The 22,166-nt window shown below is 41.9% G+C and overlaps 1 protein-coding gene across 2 annotated transcripts in view; it reads right to left on the bottom strand.

Moving 5' to 3' along the window:
- Positions 1-22,166, bottom strand: part of cntn4 (contactin 4) — a 287,425-nt gene that overhangs the window by 182,803 nt on the left and 82,456 nt on the right. For both annotated transcript variants that reach the window (XM_012874550.3, XM_036151210.1), the window contains exon 3: positions 6,124-6,256. In XM_012874550.3, coding sequence (XP_012730004.1) covers positions 6,124-6,256 — 133 coding nt within the window. The remainder of the gene's footprint in view (positions 1-6,123; positions 6,257-22,166) is intronic.

Here is a 22,166-nt window from a genome sequence, read left to right as displayed (position 1 = left end):
TTTAATGTGTGAGTTTAATCAGCCGAACAGAGAGTACGTTTAAAAAAAAAATGTTTACTGAGAAGACCCCTTTTTGGAGTCCTTCGAGGGGGTACTGGTGAGTGCTCCTCCTGGGGACTCCCTTGTTCTTCTGGGGGACTTCAACGCTCACGTGGGCAATGACAGTGAGACCTGGAGGGGCGTTGTTGGGAGGAATGGCCCACCTGATCTGAACTCGAGTGGTCTGTTGTTGTACTTCTGTGCTCGTCATAGATTGTCCATCACAAACACCATGTTCAAGCATAAGGGTTTCCACATGTGCTCTTGGCACCAGGACACCCTAGGTTGTAGTTCAATGATCGACTTTGTTTTGTCGTTTGCTGGGAACGTCTGGCAGAGTCCCCCGTGAGGTGCAGCTTTAACTCCCACCTCCGGGAGAGCTTTGAACATGTCCCGAGGGAGCCGGGGGACATTGAGTCTGAGTGGACCATGTTCCGCGCCTCTATTGTTGAGGCGGCTAGTTGGAGCTGTGGCCACAAGGTTGTCGGTGCATGTCGCGGCAGCAACCCTCGAACATTCTTGGTGGACACCGGCGGTAAGGGAAGCCGTCAAGCTGAAGAAGGAGTCCTATCGGGCTTTACTGGCCTGTGGGAGCAGCTGATATGTACTGGCAGTCAAAGCGGCAGGCGGCTTGGCTGGTCACTAAAGCAAAAACCCACTGCCCACTGGATCAGCTCTACACCCTCAGCAGGATCCTGGAGGGGACATGGGAGTTTGCCCAACCAGTCTACATGTGCTTTGTGGATCTGGAGAAGGCATTCAACCGTGTCCTTCGACGGGTCCATTGGGGGGTACTCCAGGAGTATGGAGTACCGGGGCCCTTTAATAAGGGCTGTCAGGTCTCTCTAGGACCGGTGTCAGAGTCTGGTCCGCATTGCTGGCAGCAAGTCGGACTTGTTTCCGGTGATAGTTGGACTCCGCCAAGGTTGCCCTTTGTCACGGATTCTGTTCATAACTTTTATGAACAGAATTTCTAGGCGCAGTCAAGGTGTTGAGGGGATCCGTTTTGGTGGCCTTGCATCTCTGCTATTCGCGGATGATGTGGTCCTATTGGCTTCATCAGGGCATGATCTACAGCTCTCCCTGGAGCGGTTCGCAGCCGAGTGTGAAGCGGCCAGGATAAGAATCAGTGCCTCCAAATCTAAGACCAGGGTCTTGAGCCGGAAAAAGGTAGAGTGCCTTCTTTGGGTTGGGGAGGATGTGCTACCCCTAGTGGAGGAGTTTAAGTATCTTGTTCACGAATGAGGGAAAGACGGAGCGGGAGATAAACAGGCGGATTGGTGCGGCGTCTGCTGTGAAGCGGGCGCTGTACCGGTCCATTATGGTGAAGAGAGAGCTGAGCCAAAAGGTGAAGCTCTCGATTTACCGGTCGATCTACGTTCCTACCCTCATCTATGGTCGCGAGCTTTGGGTCGTGAGTGAAAGAACGAGATCCCAGATACAAGTGGCAAAAATGAGTTTTCTCCGTAGTGTGTCTGGGCTCTCCCTTAGAGATAGGGTGAGGAGCTCAGTTATCCGGGGGGGGGACTCAGAGTAGAGCCGCTGCTCCTCCACATCGAGAGGAGCCAGTTGAGGTGGCTCGGGCATCTGGTTAGGATGCCTCCTAGACGCCTCCCTGGTGAGGTGTTCCGGGCACGTCCCACCGGGAGGAGACCCAGGGGAAGACCCAGGACATGCTGGAGGGACTATGTCTCTCGGCTGGCCTGAGAACGCCTTGGGATTTCCCCGGAGGAGCTGGCCTAAGTGGCTGTAGAGAGGGACGTCTGGGCCTGCCTACTGAAGCTGCTACCCCCGCGACCTGACCCGGGATAAGCGGATGGATGGATGGATGGATGGATGGATGGATGGATCGATCGATGGATGGATGGATGGATGGATGGATGGGTGGGTGGACTGAGAAGGTGAGTAGTGGGTGACTAGGCATCCAGGCAAAACCAGGCTGGACAGATGAGAAGTGGCAGGTGAGGCAGGCAAGCAGAATCAGACTAACCAGGGCTTGCAGGCAGTGACAGGAGAAACTTGATGATGAAGACAGAGGCTGACCAGCCGATGTGTACCGAGGATCCACCAGAATGGGCAGAGCAAGCAGTTGGTACTCACAGAGAAACAGGCAGACTTTGTCCAGCACACAGACACAGGCAGCATCAAGCAGCGTGGCTGAACACAACAGGGCAGAAGAATCCAGCTGGCTGACCACATAGAAACTGGTATAGACATGGTGGCAGTACGCAGAAAGCAAGACGAGACGATGACTGAGGCAGGTATAAGTAGCCATGTAAATAGGTGAGCAGAATCGACTTGAAGTAGTGCAGCAGGTGGATCTGATCAAGACAGCTTAAGGTGGTGAATGAGAGGTGACAGGGCTGATTCAAGAAAAGTCCAGAAAAGTCCAAAACACACAAACAAAATTCATCATGACAGGGAGAGAATTCTAATTATTGTCTTGAGAACAGTTCCACCAAGGTTACACTTGCATAACACTAAATTGGTAGGTGGCTGTTAGTAGACTGCATGTACTCCAGCTTTGTCACAATTCCCTGAATGTCGAGCAATTAACGAACTCTTAGTTGGCTCCCATCTGCCTGTTGCAACACGTTTAGGACCCAGCAGACTCTCTGAAAGGAAGACACAGCAACCTTGACAGGAAACAACGGATTAGGTCAACTCTGAAGCTGCCCAAGTCCCAAGCATTAAACATGCCAATTCTTCCAAAGCTCACCCTGGTCATTTGTGTGAGCAAACATGATTGACTTGAATTTTAACTTGTTCCAGCTACTGCAACAAAAAAGAACATCCTTCCAATGAAGCACTGTACCATTTGAGGGGGGACATAAAGAAAGTAGAAAAACTGAACTGGGTGACTGCATGCAGAGCTTAACAAGCTTTCTCAAGCTGCAGATACACAACACGTTTCCAGCAGGGAGTCAAATAACAAAAATCATCACAAAACCCAAGCCACTAGATGCAATGTTATGATCCTGATCAGGGCAGGCATGATCCGAGAGGATATATGTAAGTCTTTTCCTGAGCTGCAGCTAACAAGCCGAGACGGTCTTGTTGCCTCATCAGGAAACAAAGCCTGGAGCGTTTTCATTCATGCTGAATGGAAAGCTGAATCCAAGGGCATAATTAAAATATACTCTGCATGATATTACAGCACATAGACAGTTTTTTTCTGCTTTGCAGCTATTAGCTCTACGGTGAAGAAGAAAAGAACTGTGGAATCTTAGGATAACGAGAACTACGGACCTACTCTTATTCATGGGGAATCGGCAGACTGTTACTGGAGGTTTCAGTCAGTGAAATTTAACCCTCAAGAACTTCTTTAAACCCTTACACATTACCCCTTATAACAACAAATGTCCAACTCTCCAAATCCGCTGTAAAAATATTATATATTGTCATTTTTCCTCAAACGTGTCAGTTTCTGAAAACCCCTTCAGCTGAATTATTTATAGCATAATGCTTACTTACCTTTACTTTCTTAATTGAAAATACAATACATTTAAAGGAGTATTTGCTTACTTTAGCTATTATCTATTAGGGGAAGTGAGACTGTTGGTTTTGCTTAGAGTAATTTGAATTAATAGAGGGGTATTTTTCAGCTTTTCGATACTCACAAAGGGTTTTACAGGATACTGACCAACTATTAGAATCTGGGTCTTTATTATACCTACCTTGTTAGATATTCTCTTTCCAATGATTAAGGAGCTGGTATCAGATAACGTAATGAGAACATTTTGATTGAACACTAATCATTGAATTTTTACAAATAGAGTAACGTATTTATAAATTACACACTGTTTAAGTGTGAAATAGTTCAGTCTATGTTGGACTTGAATACAGTATGTTTTTTTTTTTTTGTTTTGTTCTAAAATTATCCTAAAGTTGTCCTAAAGTAAAAGAAAAAAGTATTGAAAATGGCCTTTCACAATGTTCCCAAGTAGAATAAAGCTTTAGTGGATCCTAAAGCTGGACTATAATTCAATAACAATATATATATATATATATACACTCAACAAAAATATAAACGCAACACTTTTGGTTTTGCTCCCATTTTTTATGAGATAAACTCAAAGATCTAAAACTTTTTCCACATGCACAATGTCATCATTTCCCTCAAATATTGTTCACGAATCAGTCTAAATCTGTGATAGTGAGCACTGATTTCCATTTTATCAATAGGCTTTGTTTCCCTATATCGACCATCAGTATTCTCTAAACTAGTTTAGAATATCCACTTCAGCTTTGATCAGGCTAAGTGTTTTAGATTATGAAATGGAAATGATCAGAAGTAGTCCAGACTAATTAATGAACAGAGAGACAGAGGCTAATTTTAGCATTGTTAGCAGCTAACGGGTAGCCAGTAGCTGTAGCTACTGTCACAGTATTAACAGTGCTCTCAACTCTCACGCATTGACCGTGTGACACGCATTTCACTGACTTCACACGCTCACACGCAACACATGACATTTCACACGCAAACATGGAATTTCTCACGCATAAAAATCACAAAGCCCGTCTGGGCTGCGGACGACAAAACTCCGCCTTCTGCTGAGCTGTTTCGGCTTCTTTCACAACTTGTGGCCATCAGTAATTCCTGCTGCAGTTCGTGTTAACAGAGCAGCAGGAAGAGTGATCAGAGTTATGAATAATTTTAGTCTTAACAGTGGTGAAAGTAAGCCGGTAAGGTCCTGTAACGCATACACAGGCGGGGAGGGGGCGGGGGGAGCTGCTGCCAGATGACCGGTTCATTCAGAACCAGTCATGGCTGCACGCAGGATCATAAAACAGTTCTGCTAACCAGATGCAGTTTAAAACGCCACTTGGTCTGTTTATAAGTTTTGTTTTTATTAATTCTGCATTTAACTACATGCACCGTATTTCTGTGCCTCCGCGCTTGCTCCTCTCCCCCCCCTCCTTTCCCTCGGAGCAGGTGCTTTCTGGGCGTCAGTACGCCCAGAGCGCAATGACGAGAGCAATAGAGATTTGTCTGGTCAGCGCGGGGACTGGCTGAGAAACCTGTCGCTGTGAAAGGTGATGATAATGGTTATTAACTGTAACAGTCTAGAAGTGCATTGAGCTGAAAAGAGGGAGACATCAGCAGCTGGATCGTGCGTAAAGACGCAGCGGGAACCTCTGTGTGCTTCAGTGTTGCAGCTGAGGGGAAATTGTTGATCATAAAGGCTTGATGAAACTCAGAAATCAGGTTATAGATTTACAATGATAAACAATCCCATAGATGAATGTGTAACAGTATAATAATTCGGTCAATAACTTAAAACTACTTAATTTTATTCAGTATTATTTGAACAATTGTGTGTTTTTAATGTTTTAATCCATTAACTGAACAATAAAGTATTAATACGTCTCTTTCTCTTTTTAACACAAGTAATACATGTCTACTTCATTGTCTGGTGGGATAAAAATGAGATGGAGTTGACTCCACCGACTCTTCCAGGGTCCGGTTAGCCCCGCCCCAAACAAGCCCCGCCCCCCACATTAGCATAATCTCACTCTTAACTTTTGATAAAAGTTGAGAGGTCTGGTATTAACCACCCCTCTGTGTCTTGTCTGTCACATTTGTTCCTATATAGAACCCCAAATCCTTCGACACAAAGATACAAGCACACTATAATATATTCATTTGAGGTTGTGATGTGACAAAATGTGAAATATTTATGAATGTTTCTCTCATTGCAGTTTCTTTTAGTTTCTTTCTCAGACAAAAAACTCTTGTCTTGGAATATGTTGACAGTGAAAACAAAAGACATGGACTGCCATCCAATTGATTTATGGCTCTAAAGAAAAAAAGCTCAGCCCTTGACATGTTGGGGAAAAAGCAGCAGCTAATGGGTAAATAAGTGATGTGTCTGCCAGTACAAGGAATTCAGATCTCAGTCTGAGTCTGCTGCAGGTTTTATGACTACTTTATTTTCCATTAGTTTCTTTTCATCGCTATTCAGAGAGGAACAAATGTTAATGCAAACTGCTGCAGACATTTGTGAGCAACATGTTGATATTTGGACCATCAGCAAATCTAGCAGTGAGATGGGAGATGAGGTGCCTCGGCGTCAGACTCACCGGTACATGGGCGGTGGGCTTCCCTGGGCCTCGCAGCTGAACACCACCTCCCTGTTGTTCCCCACCGTCTCCACAGGATACACGATGGTGCCTGGCTGCTTGGTGAAAGCGGGGCTCTGCAGGACACTGCTCTCTGTGGGACCACAAGGAAACACAACACGGCTGAGCATAAACCTGTGCTGCGGCCTGTTTGCAAAACAGCCAATTAGTCAACGGCAGTAACCAGTTGATGCTGCTTTAAGTCTCTCTGAGGGCAAAACCACAAGCAGACAAAACATATCAATTTAAAGTGCCTGTCATGACTCGGATGCACACAGGGAAAGGATTTGAAGTGAGACATGTCTTCAGGACCTATTTAGGTGGTAATATGATATAGAGACTCATTAAGGTTGAACAATGGCCCGGAAAGATGCAGTCATTTCACCCCGATTAGCCTGTTTTTATGTGTCCATTTTTATTTATTGGACCAGATATTAGGATTTTGAGCCCATGAGACTGTGATTTATTTTGTTAAACCTCTGATGTAAATGTGCTGCATCAATCGATTCCTATTTTTAACTCCACTCAGGCTAAGCCTTGACTCCCCTAAAAACGAGAAAAAAAAAAACTGTTTCTGGTGGAAAGCTTTGCCATCATTTATTCAAATTGAAAAACCTTTGTTATATTTCAGATTATTATAATTTTTTTTCATTCAGTTTGGGTAACTAAGGCAGAGTTCTTTAATTTCCCAGTTATACAGAAGGAACAGCAGTACTCATGGTCCAGTACTTCCTATTCATGGCAGCATAAAATAATTCAAGCAAATGCACAAAAAAGACCACAAAACTGCTTATGATGTCAAAGAAGAACAGAGAGAGATGGAGTAAAATGTGTGTGAGAGTAAGGTGCTGCTTATATTAGAGCTGTAAGCATTGGCCTTTAGTTTGCCAGCATGTTCTAGCTCTTCACTGTCTCAATTTATTCATTGTAAAATTTAAAAACACAATGATTTTAATTTTTCTTGTTGAACAGATTGTAAATTAAGTATAGTTTGTTAATTTGAACATAATACAAAATGTAGAAATACATTTAGATAATGTAATAGTCAAATTAGCAAAATTAGAACTCATTGAGCATAACACTCATCACTAGATGACAGCAAGCTTCCAATAAGCATCCTTGGCATGTGTGGCTAATGCATCAACCGGCGTGTTTTGGATGAATTGTCCACAATGGCTATATTAAAGCTGCCGGGTAGGGTCGGCAAAGGTATGGTAAAGTGTACATATCAGGGTTTTCCCCAGCGTATTATAAACCTGGCGGGCTGCCACGCTTTACTTGCTCCCCGCCAGGCTAAGCGTCGGGTGTTTAGTTTAAATGTGTCGATGTTTGAAAGCAACATAAAACGGTGAGTAAACTTCCCGGTATAAATGGCTAACATGCTAGCTCGACGCACAGTACGTCCACGCTGTGCTCCTCCTTCGAGGCGGATAGATGAAAACTATTGTTCAGATACTGCTCCTGTTTTAATCTGTAATTTAGAAGTAATTTTTAATGATTTTCTTTAAGAGAGAGGTCTTCTTGTCAGACAGTTTTAATTTGGTGAATTAATCATTGTTTTAAGCATTTCTTCACTGTTGAGTAAGGTGAAAAAAAGGTTAGATTATGGTTGTTTCCTTTAATGTAACAGAACCGAATATAAACTTCACCATCTGATTTTAAAACACAGGGTTTCACCCAACTATAAATTTTACATGAAATTACACTCCTAGTTCAAAGTGTGTTAATATTATTAAGTTAATGCTATTTAAGGATATCTGACTGCATTAATAGGTAAATTTAAAAAAAGAAAAGAAAATCGCTTCAGATTGCTAAGTGAATACAGGGAATCCCATTTTAAAGTTGAAATACATCTGTCACTGATGGTCAATGTCTTTCTTTAAATTAATGTAGGATCTTCTGGAATAATGCAATTAAAGTTGCAAGTATTTGACAGTTAAAGGAACAGACAGCATGGTCAGCATGGTCTGTTTCATTATGTAAATTAAATTAGCTAATGGTGGTCTAAGCTAATATTTCAGACATGTAATAAAACCCAATTACTGGGAGAACATGGATGTCTGCATCTCTGCTTTTGTCTGACCTAACTTGACCGCAACTCTGGAGTTTTGTATTATCAAGATGAAACATGCTTGTATGTGCATGTGCGTGTGTGCGTGCGTGTGTAGTTGTATTTGCAGCTGAATGAGCACATATTTTTAATTTTTTACAACCAAAGTGAGATCCTTTTTTAAGTCCTCACTTTTTTCTGGTTTAGGGGTTAGGTTTAGGACTAAGGTGTCAGTTAGGGTTAGGTATATACCGGTAAAGGTTAGGGTGGGTTTAGAGTTATGCTCAGGGTAAGACCTTAGAATGGAAGACAATTGAAGTCAAGGCATAGTCCTCAGTATTTAAAAAAAAGTGTGTGTGTGTGTGTGTGTGTGTGTGTGTGTGTGTGTGTGTGTGTGTGTGTGTGTGTGTGTGTGTGTATATGTGTGTGTGTGTGCCTTTGTAGCCATCCTGCCAGGAGAAAACAAAATATCTGTTGGCGCTGCCAGCTCTTCCCAGGGGAATAGAACTGGGGTATGCTAAGCTAGTTACTAAATGTCACTCGATGATGTCATTTCATATTTTGCATATTCATGACCTCCTTTTGTGAATTTGTATTCTTTGAAATACTATTTTTCTTCCGGTTGGATGACAATTCTCTCTAATGCACACAACATCTTAATATAGCCATAATAACGCATACAGCAGATATTCAAACACAGTGTATAGAACAACATGCAACCTTTTTTCACTCTTTGACAATACATCTGAAAATAACCATGCACACACACTCACATCTAAGGGCAATTTAAAGAGACTGATTAAACAGTCATGGTTTTGGACTGTGGTATGAAGCTGGAGTACCCATAAAGAACCCCTTCATACACAGGAAGAACATGTAAACTCCATGCAGAAAGACCCTAAGTCATGATTTGACATTCTTGCTGCAAGGCAAAAGTGCTACCAATTGCACCACTGTGCAGCCCTCAGAATTACGCCAACACAATTATAAAATAGCAACTAAAATATTTTTCAGCCTCTCATACTCAATCACTCAAAGGCTAGGATAAAGAGATGAGTTTTAAAAAGACATTTAAATTATTCTATGCTCTAATGAGAGCGGACATGTAGAGGTAGGGTATTTCACATTCTTGGTGCAGCCACAGCTAATACTCAATCACCTCTGCATTTTAACGTATCCTCAGAATGTCAAGGAGAATCTGGCAGGTCGACTGGAGTTTTCTCAAAAGTGTGTGAATGTTGAGAAGATCATGTAGGATCAGGTCAGGTTTGTAGGCCACCTTGCTCTAACACACCATTTTAGATCAGCCTACATTTTCTATAGGACTCACATCAGGCCTCTGTGATAGCCACACTAAAAACACTGACTTATATGTCCTAAAACCACTCTTTAACTAATTGGGAGGTATACTTTTGGAGCCAGGCTTTCACTTCCTGGCAGATGCCTTGACGTGTTTATAAAAGTTAATGAAATAGTGTTTTCATCAATCATTAGCGGATTTTTTAAGTTAGGGTTGTTTTAAAATGGCAGAAACCCTCCTTTGAAACTGAGTAGATGACGCAGATACTATCTACTCTTAAGATTCCACCAAACCCTGCTTAAAAATAACAAAAACAATCAAACTGAAACATCTTTTGATGACGCTGCATCATCTGACATAGTTACCATGAAGGTTGATAAAAGACATGAATATCAATAATCCACCAGACAAAAGCAGGGACAGGGTATCCTAAATCTTTCAGAGAAGAAAAAGAATAACAATTCCTTTTATGGTACTGCAATTTAGGGGAAAAAAGAAGAAGAAAAAAAGAGCAAACTGGTCTAATCTAAAGTTAGCTCTAAAGAAACACCAAGAGTAGAAGATGAGGGTAAATACTAGAGTAAATATTGAACAAAGAAAAAAAATGTGACAGCCTATTTACATAACAAACAATAATAGAACATGCCATTTTTTCATAATGTATGATAATACACTATGGGAGTGCAGCCGACATCCTAGCTAAGTCGTGTGCAAGTTACCTTAGTATTTGGGAACAGTGTAAACAACGAACAGTTTGATCAGAACCCGTGCGATGATTAGTACGATGAAAACCATTATTATGTCTGTTGGAGGCAGCCAAGATTATAAAGTCTCACTGCAGCCGGGAGGAACAATCTGCGGAAACGCTCCTTAGAGCATCTAGGATGCAGCAGTCTGTCCCTAAATGGACTCTCCAGCTCTGCAACAGCTCCATGCATGGGGTGGGAGACATTGTCCATCAGTGATGTGATTTTCCTTAGAGTTCTTCTGTCTCCCACCACCTGTACTGGGTCCGAAAGGAAATCCCAGGACAAAAGTGACTCTCCTAATGAGCTTATCCTGCCGCTTCCTCTCAGCTACGGTTAAGCTGCTCCAACAAACATATTATCCCCACACAGTCCACGGTGTCTTCACATAAAGCTAACGCCAAAGATTCAATAAGCGCACAGCTGCTGTTCAGGCGGCTGCAAAACAGAGGAGATTGTGTATCATAAAAGGAGCACCACTTCAGAAGTAGAGGCCAATGAAGATTTTTTGGGGGTGGAAACAAAAAGGAGCAAAGCGAGTCAGAGACTGAACAGCGATGTAAGAGGAGAAATGCATTCCTGCTGTTCAATGGGGGTGCACTGGAAGATTTGAGTACAAAGTTTTGTGTCAAATCACTCTTTATGTTGTTAATAAAACAAAGTTGGTTCAGTTCTACTCAGCCTATACGACACAGTCCACTTTCAACAAAGAGATCATCAGAGTGTACGCAGCCATGGAGAGGAAAGTCAAAGAAGTGAACATGAGTCTGCGTCATCATGACTCACACAGAACAAAGTGGAAAACAGTACACGATGTGCAGGTGGGAAGCAGAAAATATTTCTACACTCCTAATGATTGTCATAGAAGTCCCAACATGCTGCTTGGATGTGATCATCAGCGTGCTGCCGTGGGAGGGCTGTACGACTCTGGTGCCGCGCGACCTGATGTGTGGAAGGCTCATGATTTACTCTGTGTTTGTCAGAGTGAGACTTCCTCATGTACACTGTGTAACATTCTGAGCTACACCACCAGCACAGAACACAGGATTTACCAGAAACCTGTTTAAAGTTAGAGCCACGTCTGTCGCTCAAAATTCAATGTTCAGCTACAACTGGTGTACGCCATGTCACAAGATCTCAGATGGGACAACATAATCATGTCATCATGTGGATATGTTGTCTAGGAATGATTCCATTCACATATCTAGATTAGGGTGGGTCTTGTAGGAACGCATCTTTTTCGGACTTTGCTTCCTCGTTTTTCATTCATGTTTCTTTGGTCAGGGACAGATTACAGTTATTCTTGTATTCAAATGCTTTCCCTGTACAGGACCAGCAATCTGACTGATAAAAGCCCAAACTGGGGGTCAACGTTATGGGAATGCAACACATAAAAATAAACAAGAATAAAAGCCCAAACCGTCACACATTGGTACCATTTGACACCAAAAGATTAAAGAAGAACATTACCTTATAAAAATCCTACAACTGTATTAAGGACATAATAACACACAACAAAAGACAAAAAAAAAAAAAAAACAACACAAAAAGGCAGACTATTCTGTACTATTCTGTTAATGAGATCTAATAACAGCAGCAGACCGCTACCAAGTTGCTGTCAGCATGATGTCATCTGGGGATGATATTATCATAAGGGCCCGGATATGGAGGTGAAGGCTTCAGTTTGACCCCGTCTCTGTATGCCTGAGACTATTATTTTGAAGTAATGACGAGTTCCTGAGTCGCCCGCTGTGTTCACAGAGCTGACTAAAGCTGGGGACATTCTACACAACATTCACAGCCTGAACACATTTAGAAAAGACTTGGAGTTCACACTAACAGACTGGTTCCAGCAGATTTTTGGTTCATGATGGACAGACTGAGGATCAAACACGTAATAACGGGACCTACTGAGGGATCGAAGACTACAGGATTCACCAAACTGGATACAGCCAACTGAACGCATCAAACTTGTGACGGTGGTCGTTTAAGGGAAACGACATACCAATAGGTGGCGGTAAGAGAGGAAAATCTTACAATTCAGACAGGCTATATTTCTGTGCCACTCCAACTACATATATGTTATATGTAGTAGGAAAATATTCACAGTGTTCTCTGCCTCTCGTCCAACGGCGGCTGGAGATGGTGACTAGCCCTGCCTCCTGCAACAATGCAAGGATAAATGAGTATAGAATATGGACTGATAGACAGGTCGACTGAAAAAAAAATTATACTTAAAATATTAACTATTTATATTAATATTAAGTCCCAAAACCTTTATGTTCAATATGTGACTTAAGTTTATTTCAAGAAGGCCCTTCACTATTTACTGTACATATACTGTACAAATTACATTTACTCTTACATATCCAACTGTCTTGTTTTTTTTTGTTTTGTTTTTTGCTCTCTATGTTTCTTTAACACAATATCAGTGCAAATAGTAAGTACGTAGCTGTTGCCATGTCCCAGCCTCTTCATTTCATTTGCTGTCATTAACACGTTTGCAGTTGGATCGGTTATCATTTCGCTGATCAAAAATAGTTGTTTCACTGTCACTGAGGTTGAATTTGGGTCGGGTTCCCTCACACACTTATATACTCCCGTTTTCACTCCATCTCACAATTATAGATATTTGGCTGACTCAACCTGCTAACTGACCACAAGCAGTACAGACTGATGTAGATGTTCCCCGACTGGGAATTTGGGGTAAAATTGGGCAAAAAGAATCCTGTAGATTTCATGTTGAAAAAGCTTTGAAAAAAGCTCCCCCACAACTTCTTTTGTGTTGCAGTATTTTGATTGCAAATGGAGAACCATTAGCTGCCAGCAATGCAAAAATTAACATCTGTTTCAGGGCTTCCATTGGAGCCAACCTAAGGGGTGATTTCTCTGTTTTGTAATGAGTCTGGACTTCATCTGATCAAAATCTAAGATGTTCCAGCCTGAAGTAGAACAATCTAGTCTAAACAAAGGTTTTTTTAAAACACAGTTTTATATTTCTGAAACTTTGTTTTGTGAAAACACAAAAAGGGGGCCTTTTCAAAGTATTTTGGGATTAAGGAATTAAAAACTCCCATTTGTGGACAAGTCATACATGGATTGGGTCATTTTATACTGGTTATAGAGTGTTTAATACACAGCTTGTGATTTCTGAAACAATTTCTTCTCCAAAAATATTGCTAAATTTCTATATGACCATATCCTAGTGGACTCAATATCATGAGCTGGAACAGGATTATAACCTAAATCTTCCCACAAATCTGCAAGTTGCTTGCAGTGAAAGTTTTGCCTTATATTTATTTATTTTTTATTTCATGTGTAGTCAAATAATGATAATCTACTTTTCAGCTAAGTGCAGTGACATATAAATCATGCCTTTCAGCTGATGTATGGGGGAAATCCAAAACACTGCAATTTGAATGGTGCAATGAGAAAAGAATCTTTTTAAACGGTTTGAAAAATGCATCTAGATGTCATGGCATGAATGAGGTGAAGCATTTTGGGGGGGAAATGCATTTTATGGGTTTTTGACATAAAAAATTATATACAATTATAAAATCTCTAGCGCAAGCTTCACATGTGAAAAAAAGGTCCACTTCTATACTGATGCATGCATCATCAGGAGCAAAATATGAGGGGATCAGATGTGGCTAGGAATTTTATATGCGCAAAAGAAAAAAAAAAATGAATCAGCCGTTGCAGTCATCCAGATTGTGCCTCTATTTGAACTGCACAGTAACTCACATTCGTACTTTAACACACTCACGGTCTCTATGATTCCTTAGAATGGTACAGAATACAAATCATTACCCAACTTATTCATAGAAAAAAAGAAATTCAAGTTACACATGACGGAAAATTCGAATATTACAAATGAACTTGTCAAGAATCATAACTCTGCCAGCCAGATATTCTTCCTGCCCATTAAGGGGCTCCTGACAGGTTTAGAGGAGCTGCATAGGGTGGAATACTGAAACGACAGCATGAGCTTCAGAATGGCCAAGTATGGAGAAGCATAGTGTATTTTTGAGTGGTTGCAGGGAAACCGGAAGATTGGGCCTGTTTTAATGACATGGGACAAAGATTAAGTCTCAAAGCCAAGCAGAAGATGAAAAGTGACTGCTGGTCTGATCGTGCAGCAGATAATGAGCTCTACAGCATTCACACGGGCTGCAGCACACTGCTGAATTACCATCTGAAAGTATGAGACCTAAAGCCAGATGATATGATATTAATATATTATTAGGAAGGCAAGTATATATTTTGTCCTTCCCACTTTCCTTATTGAGTCTCCTTGCATGTCCAAGTGGAGCAAAACGTGGCCTCATGGAGCCTTCCTCATGACCAGGAAGTTATCTCTAATGAGCCTCAGGAATGAGAGGTGGAGGTGCACTTATCAGCTCCTCTAATTTAAACTGGATGGAGTTAGTGATAATCCTAGGGCTGTTCACACATCATTTCAAAGATAGACCTGCTAGTTCAAACAGGGTGCGACGGAGGTGGCAGAGAGCTTCAGGAGCCCTGTAAGATTGCACCACAAGCTCTGCTTAAAATTATGTTCAAAATTACTTAAATTTTTGACATTTCCCAATTCTTCATTTTATTTTTGCTGCATCACGTAAGTCTATTTGATAACCCTACTGAAGTGAAAACCAAACTCATGCTTTGGTAACTGGTGTCCAGATATACTGAGGAATAAAAAAAAAAAAACTCTGAAATAAAGGGGGGCTAAAAAATTTCATCATACCATTCCTACAGTTTCAAGTTCTTTAATGAGGTTTATTTGGCTGTATGGTGCATGGTGTAATGGAGTGTTGCCCCTCCCCTACCTATTACTGTGCACTGGCAGACAGCTGGATGACAGAAGGGTACTAGATGTTTCCCTTCACCAACAAGAAACTCAAAATTGGACACAACACAAATAAAGCTCATGAAGAAGAGCAGGATAACAGAAGTCTGCACAATAATCAAAAACTACTACCGAATTTCATTGTTGTTTATTTTAGTGTGAAAAAGTGTTTGCCCCCTTCCTGATTTCTTATGTTTTTGCATGTTTGTCATATTCAGAACATCAAATAAATGTAAATGATGATGTGAACAACTTGCCAGAGCTTTCAGAGCAGTGCTGCAAAACAAAACATCATCTTGTTTTCATAGCTGTAGGACCAAATTTCTCCCACAAATTGCTCGCTTCCCATGGAGTATGTAACATCTTTAAGTTTCCAGGACCAAATCATTTGGATTTTTACTAAATGAAGATACCAAAGGTGTTGTCTCCTGAGGAAAGAAACTAACTGCTTAGAAACATTTCACAGAAAATGCCTTCATATTTTTGTACTGACTCTATAAAAAGCAAGATTAAAACCACATAATACACCATATATAAACAGTGAAGATGAAACATATGTAGTAAAAAAAAAAAAAGATTTGGATATGGCAACTGTCAGCATTATTGTTTGTTGTTATTTAAACTTTTAACTTTTTGTTCTCTGTCATTTTTCTCTTCCTAGTAGGTACACCTGGTCTGGCGTTCTTTTAGCTGTGACATCATCCTGGGGAGACAGATCATCCACTATTAGCAAACAATGTAGAAAAGATTCCTGGATCAATATGTGCACGTGAGCTTTTGTGTCTCTGCTGTCTTCTCTAACCCTCAGTCGGTCAAGGTAGATGACCGTTCATACTGAGCCTGGTTCTGCTGGAGGGTTTTCTCCCTGTTAAAGGGGAGATTTCCTCTCCACTGTTGCTTCATGCATGCTCAGTATGAGGGATTGCTGCAAAGCCATGGACTATGCAGACGACTCTCCCTGTAGTTCTATGCTCTTTCAGGAGGAGTGAATGCTGCTTGTCAAGACTTGATGCAATCTGCTGGGTTTCCTTAGATAGGAAACTTTTTGACTGATCTGTCTGCATGATTTGATTGAATTTGACTTGAAGTGCCTTGAGATGACATGTGCTGAATTGGTGCAATATATATAGAATTGAATTAAATGAACCTCCAATCACAACCATCGATCTCAGACATAACAGTTTGCAGATCCTTTCACATCCCATTGCCATCAATATATTTTCAACAAACACTCGGTCTTTGACAAGCTCTTTCAGCATCAATTAATTTTTAGGCTCCCTCTAAGGCTCCCTGTGGGAAAATGTTCAGTTTTGTTCCACCAGTATTTTCTTAGTTATATCCTAGAGATTGTAATGAATATGGAGCGATAGAAAATCCTTTTGTTGATGCAGCACATTGCAGATTCTTCCTTTCTGGCTTAACCAACAAAAAGCTTTGAGCACCAAGAGGCTTTAGCAATGTATTTTATGAAAGCACTGTCAGATCTATGTATCGCTGTATAGACTGAATTGCCCAGGGTACTGAAAACATGCAAATAAAGAGAAGGCATCAGAGAGTGTTTTCTTGCACACCTTACAGTTTTACACCATCAAAGTATACTTTCAGAGCACAGCAGCATTTAGACTCCTTGTTAATCTCACTACGGGGTATGCTAGTCGTTTATTGTGTAATAACTCAGTGTGACAGTTATTAGCATTGATTAACAATCTAAAAGGAGAGTTAGAACAGGAAAAGTTTCTGCTCAAAATCATCAAGTAATTTCCTCTAAACCAAAAGGGGATGGTCCCAGCGGTTTTGTTTCAAGTTCAAATTATTTAGAGACTTGCAACTTGTGTACAGAAAACAGAGTTGGGTTTAGTTTTGCTAAGAAATGCCTTTCACTTATCAAAGAAAATCCCACCAAAAGAGGATTTACTGAACAATACTGCAGCATGTTTGCTCATCTCTGTGTTTTCTAATTACTGCTGCCGAGGGCTGGCTGTTTCGGGATAAATCTTTGGTAATTACATAGGTCACTCATGGACACGACAAGTCTTGCTTGGCAGCTTTTCAAGTTAGTGGTTCTAAACAGCCAAAACAGAACAAAAAAAAACAAAAGCCTACAGTGCAAACATGCTGCTAAGACGACTTTTTTTGTCACTTCTCCCACAAATGGGGAGTGGCATCGGGTGTTGTTGTTGTTGCTGTGTGTGTGTGTGTGTGTGTGTGTGGTGGAGGTTGGATCTTGGAAGGGGTGGGGTGGGGGGGGGGGGTATGGTAGTAGAGAAAATATTACAATCCTTGATCATCCAAGCCCAGATCAGCCAATAGTATTTATCAGGTTAACTAGTAGAGGTACATTGTGAAGTCCTATTATCACAGAATCAGCTGATTGATGGGATGTAACCTGTAGCAGAGCTGGTGGAATGGGGGTGGGGGCAACATTACAAAAAAGTAACGTTGGAAAGTCGGTCTCTTAAGGCTGGTTCACAAGGCAGGATAATTTGCCCCATTTTTCCCTGATCTTCCCCTTCTGAGGGGCCCTAATTATCAGCGTAGCTCTTAAGATAACCTTCGGAGATACCCCTGCACATGTGGCGTCAGGACCGCTCTGACCTCAAATTGGGGCTATTCAACATGTTGGGTTGTCTTGACCCGATATCCCAACATGTGTGGCATTCCTCGAGGACAAACGAGCATGCAGCTTATTGACGTGTAGCCAGTCAGAAAGCAAGGTGAAAGGAACCCCAAGAAACAAAAAACAGCTCAGCAAAACTAAAGCCGCCTGTTGGCGCTGTCTCCACTCCTTTATCGCCTTTGTTGTAATGTTTCTCTCTGTTAAAATTTGTCCACAAACTATCATTATTCTTCCTCGTCATCTATGTTTATTTACTATGATCTTTACGGTTTTGATAGGATTTTCCGCCTAACATCTGAATGATCCTGAGCGAAATCTGTTCGCGTGAGGTGTTGCAACTGTCCTCTGACCTGACACCACACAATGTAGGAGTTTTGTCTACGATTTTTTAGGTGTGGTGTCTCTCAGGCTTTACAAATCGGCCGACTATTTTAAAATCTTGCCGTGTGAACCAGGCTCTACTGTATTGTAGGGATAAGTGTAAAAACGGGGAAATATCAGTCCAGATCAGAGCGTTTCCGAAATATGATTAAGGAGTAATGTGACATCATAGTTCCCATGTCAACATCTCTTGTGCTGTTTGGCAATTTCTCTCTCCCTCTCTCTCTTGCTCTCTCTCACTGTGCATATATAGGCACATTTCCACTGGCCCGCCCGTTTTCACCCACCTTATTCTGCTCCTCCCCGCTTGCATTATTTGGATGGACACTTCATAAACAGATTTCAGTGTAAACTGGGAGAAGGCCTCGATAAATCCACGGATCTGATACAGCGTGTCAGGGTATAGAAAGCTAAAGTATTTTTTTCCCCCTTCAGGTGTGGTTAATGGTTTGAAAATAATACAATTGTATTTCGATTTGACCCAGTGTTTTTATAGTGGTCCTTAATATTAATCTCGTCGCTCTTCAGTTTTTCTGGACTTCCTTCTCATTTCTCTTCACCCTGCGGCCAATCACTGAAAAGGGGTGTGTTCATTCAAAACTCCTCTCGAGTCAGCTCGGTGTCAACCTGGTCATCAGCAGAGCTGCAGGAACCCGGGTTGGCTCTGAAGAAAACTTCTCCTGAAACATTTCAAAGTGAGCGGAGCCACGCGGTGCGTGGCCATTATGAGCCAGTGGAACATCTGTGGTTACTGGACCTAGCTCCACTCCGAAGTCCCTTGGAGCTCAAGGAGAGCATGTGTGATCATCGTCATTATAAGCAGAATGTAAATCTATTTGGAGAGGATTACCACATTTCAAATTAAATGCTGAAATTACAAAACTGACTTCCTATTTGGTGAAAAAAAAGTTTTGCATCTGATATTTAAATAAAACTGTTAAGTTTATTGTGAATATTGAAAGGCATGTCTTTAATTTGTGGTCAACGTTCTCTATTTAAACTATTTTACTTTGACAAACCGGTTGTTGCTGGCATTATTTTTCCTGTATTGCAGTTGTGGAGCTATACCACGCCAGAGTCTGATGGACCGGAACGGAGCAGAAAATTGGAGTTGTTAATTTGGTGGCAAATGGTGGCGAGCAGGTTTGTCGACAGCAACGTTCAATGTAGTCATGGAGAACGTGGATCCGTTCTTTTATTCAAATACCAACATAGTTGCTCCGCCGGTCGGACATGAAAATTATGCCGCAAGCACAATTAGATCGGGAAATGTTAGGTGCTTGGAAATCGCAGAGTTAAATTAAGGGTCTAGATTATCAAGGAATACACGTGGAGACTGATGTTTTAGTGATGCAACGTGTGCTAATTGCTCATATAACACATTAATTCCCAATTTTGTAAAACAGTAAAACCATGTTTTACAGTGGTTGAAATCAGAATCAGCCAAAATCAGTATCGACAAGTAAAACCTTTATTAAAAAACTCACTCACAAGCACAAAAACAAGACTGTGAGCTGGAGCAAAAACATTTTCTAAATCCACTTTTAAAACTTTTGTTCTCAATTCTAAATACTAAAGACAGAAATTACAACATAATCAACAAGACAAAGTGTAATAAGTAAACACATCAGAGTCAAACTTATGAATGAAGTGCTCTTATTTTGATATGTCCAGCCAGAAATGTTCTTTTAATGTTGCAGCCAGCTTAACAGTGACATAAGGTTGGAGTTACATTTATTTTGTCCCCTAAATGATCCAAAGTCATTTAATTTAAGGCTGATTGAGAGAGAAATTCATATGGTCATTACTGCGAAGCTACAGCTAACATGTGCAGATTGTGTTCGAGCCATGAACATCCCATAATCCATGAAGGTCACTTGCTAATAATCAAGTGCATCCTTTCACTGTAAAACATGTGCAGCAGCGTCAGTCTGTAGCTCACATAGCAGTTTCCTTTCACTCTTCTATTGCATGAGACAAGAACTGTTACAAAGACTCGATTCTCAGATTAGTGGTTCAAGTTAAGTCTCAGGTCTTACGTCGAGTCTTAAGTGTTTTATTATGTCACAAATAATAAATTATGTGACGAATCAAATTTGAACCCCCATCTACTTCAACCTGTCAAAGGGCTGGTGAGTCTATCCAGAACCGGCTTTAAGAACTGTCTTTAACATGCTAGAATATTATTGATATGCTAAAATCAAATTCAGCACATGCATAAATACACTTACGATAATAAGAAATGAAGCAAGGTCAAACATATATATATATTTGTCTCAATGAACCCGAACACAACCACACACAGAGCTCGTTTTGAGAGTTTTATCGAAGGATGATGGATTGTGGAAGATGAGAACCAGGGTCTTTTACCGGGATGGAGCAGGAGGAAGGTGAAGGCAGGAGCAGGCTGACGAGAGGAAGCTGGACGACCGTGGGTGAGCCTTGGGGCAGAACCCAGTCTGGCAGGTGAGCGTCGGGACGGGATCCAAGCAGGTCCAAGGAGCTTCAGGGAAAGGCGAGGGAGGACAGTCTTCAGCGAGGGAAGACGAGACGAACCGCCAGGGAAGAGGAGACTGAGAAGGGCTTATATAGAGGGGTGAGCAAGTGGAGTGAGTTCTGGATTGATTGTAGCCTGACAGGTGTGACTGATCTAGCAGAGTGGAATCAGGGCTACACTGGAGGAGGAAGGAGCCAGGAAATGCTCAGGGTGCAGCAGGCATAACTGCACCCTGACACTAATAAAGGCCCGTTTACACTACACTTTTTTTACCGAGCTGAGCTGAGTCCGAGCTTGGATCAGTTAACCAAGCCAAGACGACCGTTTACACACCACACTATCCCGGTTCCTTGGTTGCTCCTCGCCTCCTAGTGACGATCTGCGGTACTGCTGCTCTCTGGGATTGAAGGCGGGACCGAGCAAATAAAAATGGGGGCACCCGTAACATTCAGGAAGTTATGGTTGGACAGAGTCGGTTTTTGGGACGTGGATAAGACAAACGAACGTCTAATACGGGTTCACAGACGCAGGAAACAACAACAGATGCTGAGGTTCATCACACTGCTAAGCAGAATCATCTCTGAAAATCGTGTGTCATGGTAAGGAAGCTAGTATTATTATGAATGTCTGAAATTTGTCTGAATAGGGTGTTTTCACTGACGTCACTGGCCAACTTCCGGTCCGCCATATTGGGTGGCACACTTCCTTATCTCTAGTTGTCTTACACGTATTATCGTATCGCGAATGGATAAGTACGCCAGCACGCTAGAGCGACCAGATAAGGACGTATACCTGAGGAAATGTTCCGTGATCGACCATATGGACCCGTATGCCCTCCACGGTGCCTTGTTTAGCCGTAATCCAGATGCATTACCTGGTGTTCGGTGAAAACCCTCTGCACACTCTTGAGGAAATGAGAGCTTACAAGGGTCTAGAGGCTCACAACCAGTTCACATCTGGTTATGTACATCAAGGAAATCGCCATCATACGTGGACGGGTGAGTTTTAATAAGATGGTAAAAATGTAAACAATCCGACGCAAATGTGTCGCATGCTTCTGTGGTGGCTGGCGGCCGGCGGCGGGCGGTGCGCGAAGGCGCTTGGCTGCAAGGCCGATCGACGCCGCTCGCGGCTTTAATTATTTAAGCAGAACAATGACCAGTGCAAAATTAAGTTGTATTTACCGTATTGGCGCCGGTAGGAGCTGCAGATCATAAAGCCAGCAAACAGTGGGAACACAGCAACTCGTTCAAAGGTAAGCTGCGCTCGGACGGGCTCTGGCCCATGCTAGTTTAGTAGCTGCTAACCGTCAGTGCTAACAACCACTCGCGCATGTAATGTACTTTTAACTTGCTGCTATGTGTTTCAAACGTTTAGAACACACTCTCATTGACATCGGGATACTGTGGAAAGTTATGTTCGGTCGACTTACAGCCGCGATCCAAGCGAGCCGACGACTCTTTGTTATCGCTAACAGTTGTTCTCCGTGGTTGCGCCTCCAGGCAGGAAAGCGGTGGAAAATTAATCTGTTTCTATGTTTTTCCCATGGCGATCATGTGTTGCG

Source organism: Fundulus heteroclitus, chromosome 20, assembly GCF_011125445.2.
Source record: "Fundulus heteroclitus isolate FHET01 chromosome 20, MU-UCD_Fhet_4.1, whole genome shotgun sequence".
Classification (NCBI taxonomy): Eukaryota; Metazoa; Chordata; class Actinopteri; order Cyprinodontiformes; family Fundulidae; genus Fundulus; species Fundulus heteroclitus.
Note: the sequence above shows the minus strand (reverse complement) of the source record. Positions and strands in the feature narration are given on the sequence as shown.